General features: G+C 37.4%; 1 protein-coding gene across 1 annotated transcript in view; it reads right to left on the bottom strand.

Moving 5' to 3' along the window:
• Positions 1-6,485: 6,485 nt before the first annotated feature.
• LOC122643527 (starch synthase 3, chloroplastic/amyloplastic-like) overlaps positions 6,486-10,332 on the bottom strand; it is a 114,926-nt gene continuing 111,079 nt past the window's right edge. Inside the window, exons 15-16 of the mRNA XM_043837144.1 lie at positions 7,437-7,560; positions 6,486-6,786 (exon numbers count right to left, since the gene is read on the bottom strand). Coding sequence (XP_043693079.1) covers positions 6,657-6,786; positions 7,437-7,560 — 254 coding nt within the window. The 3' untranslated portion in view covers positions 6,486-6,656. The remainder of the gene's footprint in view (positions 6,787-7,436; positions 7,561-10,332) is intronic.

Here is a 10,332-nt window from a genome sequence, read left to right as displayed (position 1 = left end):
AGTGTCAAATGCTGAAAAAAGGGACAGAGAAAGGGTAATGGAAATAGTCTCTCTCTTATGCTAAAGTCCCACACATTTAGGATTTACTGACAAGTGGATTGTCTATGAGACTGTGACTTCACTTCTGGACCATACTTATCCTTTGTCCTCACCAAGTCGTAGCTTTGGAATGTTTTGGGAAGTAGACTATGACCGGTAGGAGGTTTCAAAATTCCATCCTTCACATATTAATGTTGATTTTAGGCACATATCATTCATTCCCCTTCTACCAAAAAACACCAAATAATTCATTCCTCACCTAACAACCGGTTAGCTCTAATACTCTTTAGTCTATATATATTAATTGGGACAAGGGATGCTAACCGGTGTTGTGTGTAGGCGTGTAACTGAGTCAAGACCCAATCTGGTGTGAAAAAACCGTTGTAATCTTGGACTTTTTCACCTTTCAAGGGTGTGGCGGTCTTTTTGTGTCGGACTGTGTCTGGCATAGGTACACGCCCATACTACTAAGCTTTCTTTTTCCCATATTAATTTGTTAGAGAAAAGTACTTTATGGTGGGAGCGTGGCCCCTGCATCTAGATACAGAGGAGTGAAATAATTGCCCCACCGGCCCACCCCCATGAAAAGCGAAAATATCCGCCCATTTAATACTATTGCGCATGCTCCCATTGGCCCTTGTGAACATTTTATTTTTTGTGTTTTTAAACAATGTAATACCCTTCAGTTGTAAGAATTTATATAATTATATCAAGCGAGAGAATTTCCTATAAGGACAATGTAAAAAGGAATTTGTACACTACAATCAACAACGGATTGAAAAATAATATCATTCATATGGGGTCTACATAAAACCCACATGATTAGAATATGAGAGAGAAATGTCATAATCCCACTTTTTATTATGAAGAGGATATAAAGGAATCTCACTATACCAAGTCTTTTTCTTTTGTATCCAATTAATTTATTTGAGAAATATCCAACGTCACTGCTATGGCATCTTGGATGACTTTTTTTTTTAATTTAATGGAACATCTTGGATGACTTTATGTACTAGTTAGACCAAGGGTTGTTAAATCCTAAATTGAGTCGATCAAACTGATGGAACCCGATCAAAAAAACAACCCTGATGGAATCAAATTTATTCTCTATTGGGTTGGTTCGGTTTGGAATATTACGAAATCGATTAAAAATCGGTTCAATTGAAACTGCACTAACATTCAAAACTGGACAAAGAGCGATAAGCTGAAAAAAAAATGTTTTTTTTATAATTGTTTGTATATATACATGGTAAACTGAAATTGAACTGGATCAAACCCGATATCAAACTGATAAATTCCTAATAAAAAAATATTAAAATAAATCACATTCAAACCGGATCAAAACCGATCCTTCGCTTAACGGGCCAGCTTCGATTTCACCCATTGTCAGTTCTAGCTGACCGAACCGATTGTTTGACACTCTTAATGAGACTTCTACTACCTAATAGGTTAAGCTCTCTCTACTACCTATTAGGTCAAATTTTTTTGCTCACATATGCGAACAGAGTATCAAAGCCGCTATGCCACTACTTTGTGTACTACCCAAAAGGGCCAAAAGATTGGTCACACACGTCACTATCACCCAAAAGAGGAACAACATGTGAGAAAGAATATCGAGAATCATTCCATCAAATATTCGATGAAACCTTAGATGACCTCTTAATTATGAGGTGTTGGTCTTTGCCAACTGAACAACCCCCTTGGGGTCACCGAAAGGTGTTAAACGGTCTCAAGAAACCATAATCGAATCATTTATTAAATAATTTTTCGATTTCGTTTTAAACAGTTCAATTTGATTTTGACATCCTTATCTCCACCTATTAATTTAAGCTTTTGATGTTCAATCCTTGCTCTAGTTTTCAATCAACAAATTTGCATGTTCTATTCTCTTAAGAGTAAGGTCGTAAAGGTGCGTCAATCCTAATTTTTGAATACATTTGGAGAGCACAGTTTAAAAGGTAGCTACTCTATGGGGTTTTTTTTCTTTTTTTTCTTTTTGGTAAAATACTCTAGGGGTTAAGAGTATGCTTTACGTCAAATAAAATTTTGACTAAGGGATCGAACCTATTTTCTTTTCTCATGAAAATCTACTAATCTAACATTAATGGAATAAAGTTATTTGTATCATTGTTGGAAAATCAGGTTTTTCGACTCAACTCGTCCGGTCAAAAACCTGGTGAGTCGACCTGGTCACACCTTATCAGGCCAAGTCTTGTTATTTCTGATCTATATATTTTATATATGTAATAAAATAGTAAATATATAATAAAAATACAGAAAAAATAGAAAAATTACATATCAATGATTTAAGATTTTTTCCCAATGCAAACATGTTCAATAATAGATTCTAATCATTGACTATTAATAGGGTTTCACAATTTTACTTTTAAATTGATGATAAATGAAAATAATATAATTAATAAGAGGATACTTATGAAGAGACAATAAAGGGAAATTGATTTCCTTAATATTCAAGAGACCACCGTATGGTTATGTACAACTAATTACAAATCAGTTGAGAGACTCTCTTCCAAGATAAATAACTTCTTATAATAGGGAAGGGATACGTAGAAAGAATAAACATAGGATTAGGATTACAATATTACAATTACATGATTCTAGAGAGAAGATTGAGGAGGAGATACGGGATAAGAGCAGGATGTGCTGGACGTGCGAAAATAATAATAGATTAAGAGACACTTTGTTTGAGATGATTAGGCCGTTAGGGTCTAGGGAATAGAGAAGGGATTTTTTTTTTTTTTTTTTGTAAAATAGGGAATAGGGACGGTTGTGTTACTTTTTAGAGTCTTTCAATTTTATTTTTTTGAACCAGACTCGGTGAGTTTTACAAGACTCAGCAAAAAAGCTGAATCCATGTGGACTCGGCCTGACTCGACCTGAGTCTTATTTATTTATTTATTATTTTTATACAGAACGAGTTTTCAAGACTCATGACCAGGTTTCCCATTTTTTGACCTAACTCGGGCGAGTTTTCCTGATCAAAACCTGGTTTGCCAACAATGATTTGTATATCTTTTGAGAGAAAAGAAAACAAGACATGTAAAAAATTGGCACAAAACATAAAACTGTGTCCAAAGAAAAAGCCGACCTTTGACTCTTTTTTCCAATATGATGGAGAGCCCTTTTCTTTTCTTTTTCTTCTTGTGATGAAATTATAAAAAGTAAACATTAAGAGAGAAGAGAGGTTACATTGTTCAGGGTTCCAAAAGTAGAAACTGGAACTTTAGATTAATAAGCTTGAGTAGCGAATTGAAAAAAGAACATATTCTATCATCAACTTCTATACCAAAGTATTGGAACAAAATAAACAAGTTGTAGTAAGATAATGTGAGTGGAGTTCCAAGGCCAAAGATATGTAGCAGGCACCAAAATCATTTCCTGCAAAGTCTGAGAGCCTTACATTTGGATCATGGCAAGAACATATTAATTCCTAAAATATAGGGAGTCACTAGCCATTTCTTTAATCCCTAAGAGTCAGCTTATGGATAACTTATCCTTGAGGGCAACATTTCTACTGAAATAGATGCCACTTTTGGTAAAATTAATATGGTTGATTGGAAAGATCTTCAAAAAGTTTCAAGAGGGCATGGATTGCAGTACCTTCCTCCTTGTTTGCTCACTGATGATGAAAATATCATTAGTAAAGTGATGCTAAATTTCAGGAGCTGAAGAAGTAACCTTGATGCACTTGTACATGTTTTATTCATGATAAATTGTTTGGAGTCTAGGTAATTCTTCCATAGCCATGATAAATATGTAGGGACATCCTTGACGAATCCCCCTTGAAAGAGCTACCCTCAAATTTTATTGCTCAAGTATAAGAGGATATTAACTGATCAAACAAAATCAAACCAAAGTTGGCTAGACCCATGAATTCAAAATTTCTTTTGATAAAACACCACTCAAGCCTATTGCAGCCTTTTGACATGTCAATCTTGAAAGCTAGGTGCCCCTATTTCCTCTTTATCTTATTCATATGATAGAAAATCTTATAAGTTACAATGACATTATCAGAAGCCTCATGAATAATAAGATAGGTTATATTATCAGAGATTTATGCCTCATGAATAATAAGATAGGTTCTTCACTTCTTTGCACACCCCTAGTAAGGGGGGTGGATTCGGCTCCACTCTAGTGCACCCCCGAGCTGGACGATGTTCGGCGCACTCCATAAAGGTCGACACATGGCCAAGGTGCCTTTAAATGGAGAGAATTGAGTGCACAGATATGATATAGATTGACACGTCAGATTCAGAACCTAACTAGCACATGCCAAAATTTTAGCCCTTGTGAACTACCATGAGAGATATTTGGACAGCATAGGAGGCCCTTCCTTAATTGGTGGGATGTAAGGGTGTGACACGGTCAGTTAGGTCCAATTTCAGTGAGGCTGAATCAATTTTATGCATGTGCCAGTCCAAACAAAAGCTGGACTGTTAAGGCTCTTCACTTCTTTGCACACCCCTAGTAAGGGGGTGGATCCGACTCCTCTCCAGCGCACTCCCGAGCTGGACGATATCCGGCAAACCCAGAGGTCACACATATGATATGGATTGACATGTCAGATTCATAACTTAACTATCACGTGCCAAAATTTTAGCCCCGTGAAGTGTGAACTATCATGGGAGATATTTGGCCAGCATAGGAGGCCCTTCCTAGGTGGAATGTAAGGGTGTCAAACGGTCGGTTCAGTCCAATTTCAGTGGGGATGAATCAATTTTATGCATCTACCAGTCCAAACAAAAGCCGGATTGTTAAGGAGTTGTTGGTCTGGTCTGTTTCAGTTTTGTGCCAGTTTCTAAAAACATAAATTTGAAACCACCCAATAAGTCATTCGGTCTGATTAGATTCATTTTTTAGTCGGTCCAACCGTTCGGGCTAACTTTTGTTACCTCTTGAGGGATGGGATGTCTGCCACACCATACCTTGTATGATGTTCCATTAGGAATGTCAAACTACCAAAAGACCTTATCCACTAGATATGATAGCTTCATCTGACTAGAAATTCACGTTATCCGCAAATTGAACAGATAAGTAGAGCCTACCCATGTTCTTTCAAAATCACTTTACTAGAAGAAAATTTTCAAGAATGTGGCTTGAGGTTAACAAGAAACCATAGCCATTCACCCAAAAAGAAAAGAAAGAAAATATATATCAAAAAAAAAGAAAAAAAGAAAAAGAAAAAGAAAGATAAAAACCATAGCCGTAAAGAAAAAAAGGACCAAATTTCCCTCCACCCACAGTGAATTGGATCTCATTCACCGAGGGATGGGAAACGACAAGAATGGATGTTAGAGGGTATTTTTGAACATACAAAACCCTATGATGGGTTTGTGATGGTGGTTGAACCATCCTCTATGGGTGGAGGAAAATTTTGTCAAAAAAAAAAAAAAAAAAAAAAAAAAAAAGAATCCAACTGGTCTTCAATATGATGCTAGAATTGCACGAGCCTATTAGGTACTTGATCGATATGCCAAAAGCTCCAGAGCTGATGAAACGCATTAAATCAAATCTTATAACTTATCCCATACTAGGCTGGCCCAATCTAGCAAACATACACTAGAGTGGGCCTCATTAGGCACATAACAAACCACCATGCGGGTAGGTAACCCTTTCGAAACGAATCCACTTTGCTCTAAGATTTTTGCCTGGCGACAAGTAACCCTTTCTTGACGACTTTCACTCTACTCTAGGTAACCATTTCGTGACTCGAGCCTGTGACATGATACCTAACTCTAATACCAAATATTAGGTACTTGATCGATACGCCAAAAACTCTAGAGCTGATGGAACGCGTTAAATCAAACCCTTTAACCTATCCCATACTAGGTCGGCCCAATCTAGCGCACATCCACTAGGGTGGACCCATTAGGCACATAACGGAATCAGCCATGAAAGAACATAGAAAGGCTTATTGATTAGAAAGGGAACCTATAATGTAACCTCTCACCTTCTCATTTACTACATATTCCTTGTGGAGCATGTAAAAGAAAATCTAAGCTAATTAAACTAGCCCTCAAAGAACTCTCTAGGGTGACCAATCTGGACTCTAGAGAATGTTTTGAAGCAAACATACTCTCTTCCCGTTGAATCACATGAACTGATACATCATGTGTGCTTGTGGGTTATGCAGCTTCCTTACTTTCTAAGGCTGCATCTTTGAACAACCTTGCTATAAGTGATTTGTTCAAGTTGAACAAAGACAAGCTATCAGAAGCAGAACCCAAACTCCCTTATACGTTGGTTAGGATCCTAAAGCTGGAGTTCATTTCCCACCAGCGTTGCAGGCTAAGAGAAAAGTATCACGCAGGGAAAGCCTGTATCGATTTTATCATGTTTAAGTGCAAAGGAACTAGCCACAAATATATCAATTTCATCTAATGCCAATGGATACTCTGAATTACATTATTATACTTAAACCTTTATTCTAAACCACCAGTAAGAATGGATGAAAATCTAACACCAAAGGTGTGCATTTTAGGACTGCAATTACTTGCATCCATCTGTACTAGATGATGAATCAAAATATATGACAACATACTTTTTGGCCTGTACAAATTAGTTCTCTCTTACTCCATGCACAAGTTTGACCCGCCTCACTTGCGAGCTGCGTGGTAGAATTCCAAGTAGTCTAGTGCAGGTCGGTTCCAGGACCAGTCTTGTTCCATCGCTGTCTTGCATAATGAGTTAAACCAATCTCGACCATCGTACCAGCTAGAGATAGCTCTGGAAGACAATTTGTAGAATAAATTTTCATGTTGAATAACAGGAAATAACACTACAGAGTAACCTAAGTCATAGTTACAGTTATATTTCGCTCTTTTTCATAGCAAACTAGAGGAAAGGCACATTGGATGCACATGGATAATAGTGGGATTTTTTATTTTTTCCGTGCAACCAACTTTTGCATCCACAATCCTAGCAGTACGGATCCATATTTTCTAGAAAGGAAAACTAGCAAAGACACATTGGGGTTCATGTTCTATGCACAACTCTCTAATAAGCAGAGGCAACCATTGGATGATTCAACTAAAAACTCAATGGGGAAAACTTCAAATTTAAGGTTGTAGTTTTAACCATCAATTCTCTGGAGGGATTGCAGTTCTTTTCAGACATGGGCAATAGGAGAAGATAGAACAGAGGATGCAATAGACTGAAGAGAAAAACACCAAAATAGAAAAAAACAGAGCATTGAAAAGATAGTCTACTAAGTAAACCGTGCATCCCATCCACCTAAACATACAAACAGGGTTAGCTCATCTTCATGGTATACTCAATTAGTACTAGTACCTTCCTCCTAGTCTCATAGTCGCAGCAACCAAGACATGCATATTGCAAGATCTGTCAATTTGAAAAGAAGATATACATTTGCTTACCTATTGAGAGCATAATCTACACCAGCAATGTCAGCTCCATCAAAACTAAATCCATTTGGTTCAAGACCCTGTGCTTGAGCTCTCTCCTTATCATGGTCAACATCAAAAACGGTATCATAGAGCCCTGTGAGAAGAAATAATACACTGTTGTGAGGGGAAAATATATATATATATATATATATATATGAGTTTACTGCAGCACCCCAGATGAGATGAATTAAATTTCTGAACTTGGGAAGACGAGAAGTATGATGGTCCTTGGTGCATTTACGTGGAAAAATCAGAGTTTATCCCAAAAGTGAAAGAAAATTAAGAATATCTACTCTATTAACATGCTGATACTTAAAAATTCTTGCTTAACATACTAAAACTTATAAATAGGTGCAACCCTGAATGATTAATTGCGACTTTAATTCCAATTCAACCCCAAGAGTCTGTCTCCTAAGGTTGTATTGACATCCTGTTTCTCATGGCAGGCAAGAGATGACCCAGGGTACCAAACCTCAAATTGGAGTGACTAATTCAAGACTAGTTTATTAGGTTTCATTGTGTAACAAAATTAAATAAAGAGAACCAGAACCGAGAGAAGAAGTGGGAGAAGAGAGGAGAGCAGTCAAGGGTGATCGAACTTGACTGTCTCCCTCACCATGCCTTTATTTATATAGATTAAATTACAACCAAAAAGAGGAATTCTTAACTAAGTTAGGAATCCTAGTTACAACCAGAAAATTAGGAATTAAAATAGAAACACTCCTAGTTACAATAGAACTATCATAAACAAATTAGGACTAGACAATCCTAACTAAAATAGGAGAGACACATTGGATGATGGAATCTTGATATTCTGATAGAGATTCTCCTCTTCTCTAAGTGCTCGTTATACTTCAACACTCCCCCTCAAGCTGGAGCGTACAAATCACCTAAACCCAGCTTGGAGCAACCCCTCCGAAAGGTAGATCCAAATAGTGGCTTAGTAAACATATCACCAAGTTGATTGGTAGTAGAGACACAGAGAGTTGAAATCAACTTCTTCATAAAGCATCACGAATAAAGTGACAATCAACCTCAATGTGCTTAGTCCTCTCATGGAACACTGGATTACTTGTAATATAAATAGCAGCTTGATTATCACCAAACATTTTTATAGGTTGAGTTATAGAAAATCCCAACTCCTGGAGCAATGATTTTACCCACATCAACTCAATTGTAGTATGTGTCATTGCCCGATATTCAGCCTCAGCACTTGATCAAGCAACAATAGGTTGTTTCTTGTTTTTCCCGGTGACCAGATTATCACCCATAAAAGTATAATAACCAATCAGCATCAGAAAACCCAACTAGATTAGAATGTCGGTTAGGCCGATAAATAAGACCCTTACCAGGAGCACCTTTTAGGTATCGCAACACACGGCAGACAACATACCAGTGAATTTTCTTTGGATGTTGCATGAACTGACTAATAACTCCAACGACAAAGGATATATCTGGGCGAGTGACAGTAAGATAAATGAGTGTCCCAACTAATCTTCTATTCCGATGAACATCAGAAAAATCCCCACTCTCAACAGATACAAGCTTTTGATGTGGATCCATGGGAGTATCTGTAGGTTTGAAAGCAAGCATTCCGGTGTAAGTCAGAAGGTTAAGAACATATTTCCTTTGAGATAACCTAACACCTTTCTTGCTTCGCAATACTTCAATACCAAGGAAATACTTGAGAACACCCAAGTCTTTCATTTGAAAATGTTGATGAAGATATGATTTAATTTGAGCAATACCAGAATCATCATTAGCAAATATAATAATATCATCCACATAGACTACCATCACCACCATTTTTTAGCCTTGACGACGAACAAAAACAGAATGATCATAACAATGGAGCTGAACTTATTAAACCATGCCCATGGGGATTGTTTCAATCCATAAATTGCTTTGCGAAGCTTGCAAACTTTGGTAGAATTCTCCCCCTGAGCAATATACCCTGGAGGTTGCTCCATATAAACCTCCTCTTGAAGATCACCATAGAGAAAAACATTTTTTTTATATCCATCTGATATAATGGCCAGTAAAAATTAACAGCCAAAGAAATAAGGATACGAATTGAATTCAGATGGGCGACAGGTGAGAAAGTCTCAAAGTAATCAACACCGTAAGTCTGAGTATAGCCTTTAGCAACCAAGCGGGCTTTAAGCCGTTCAACCGAACCATCTGGATTGTATTTGATAGTATAAACCCACAGACACATAACTAGATCATTCCCAGTAGGTAATGAAACCAGAGTCCAAGTATGTCTAGACAATAAAGCATCCATCTCGATATCCATGGCAGCCTTCCAACCAGGGTGAGAAATTGCCTCATGGTGGGTTTTAGGCACAAAGTTAGTAGATAAAGTAGAAACAAGTGGGTGATAGTGGGATGGAAGATGAGAAATGGAAACATATTGCTCAATAGGCTAAACTGTTAAGGATTTGCGGGACTTTTAAGTACAAGAGCTAGTACCTTTACGGACAACGACCGGTAAGTCAATAGAGCCTTTAGTATCAGAAACAGATTGAGTGTCAGGAGGAGCAGGTGCCGACAGAGTAGGGGTGGTGGTGGGTAAGGTTGGTAGTCGATGTTGGTGACGGTGATAGGTCTGAATCGGTGGAGGTGAGGTGACTGGAATGGTCACCAATAGGAGAGGACCTAGAAGATCTTCATTGTTCACAGTGGACGGTATAGAAGAACGAGAGAAATAAGGAGTATTTTAAAAAAAGGTGACATCAGCACTAATAAATCGTTTATTATAAATTGGATCAAAACATTTATACCCTTTTTGAGTGCGGGAGTAACCAAGGAAAACACATTTAATAGTCCGAGAAGATAGTTTATCAATGGTAGGTTGAAAGATGTG

This window comes from Telopea speciosissima, chromosome 10 (assembly GCF_018873765.1).
Source record: "Telopea speciosissima isolate NSW1024214 ecotype Mountain lineage chromosome 10, Tspe_v1, whole genome shotgun sequence".
Taxonomy (NCBI): domain Eukaryota; kingdom Viridiplantae; phylum Streptophyta; class Magnoliopsida; order Proteales; family Proteaceae; genus Telopea; species Telopea speciosissima.
Note: the sequence above shows the minus strand (reverse complement) of the source record. Positions and strands in the feature narration are given on the sequence as shown.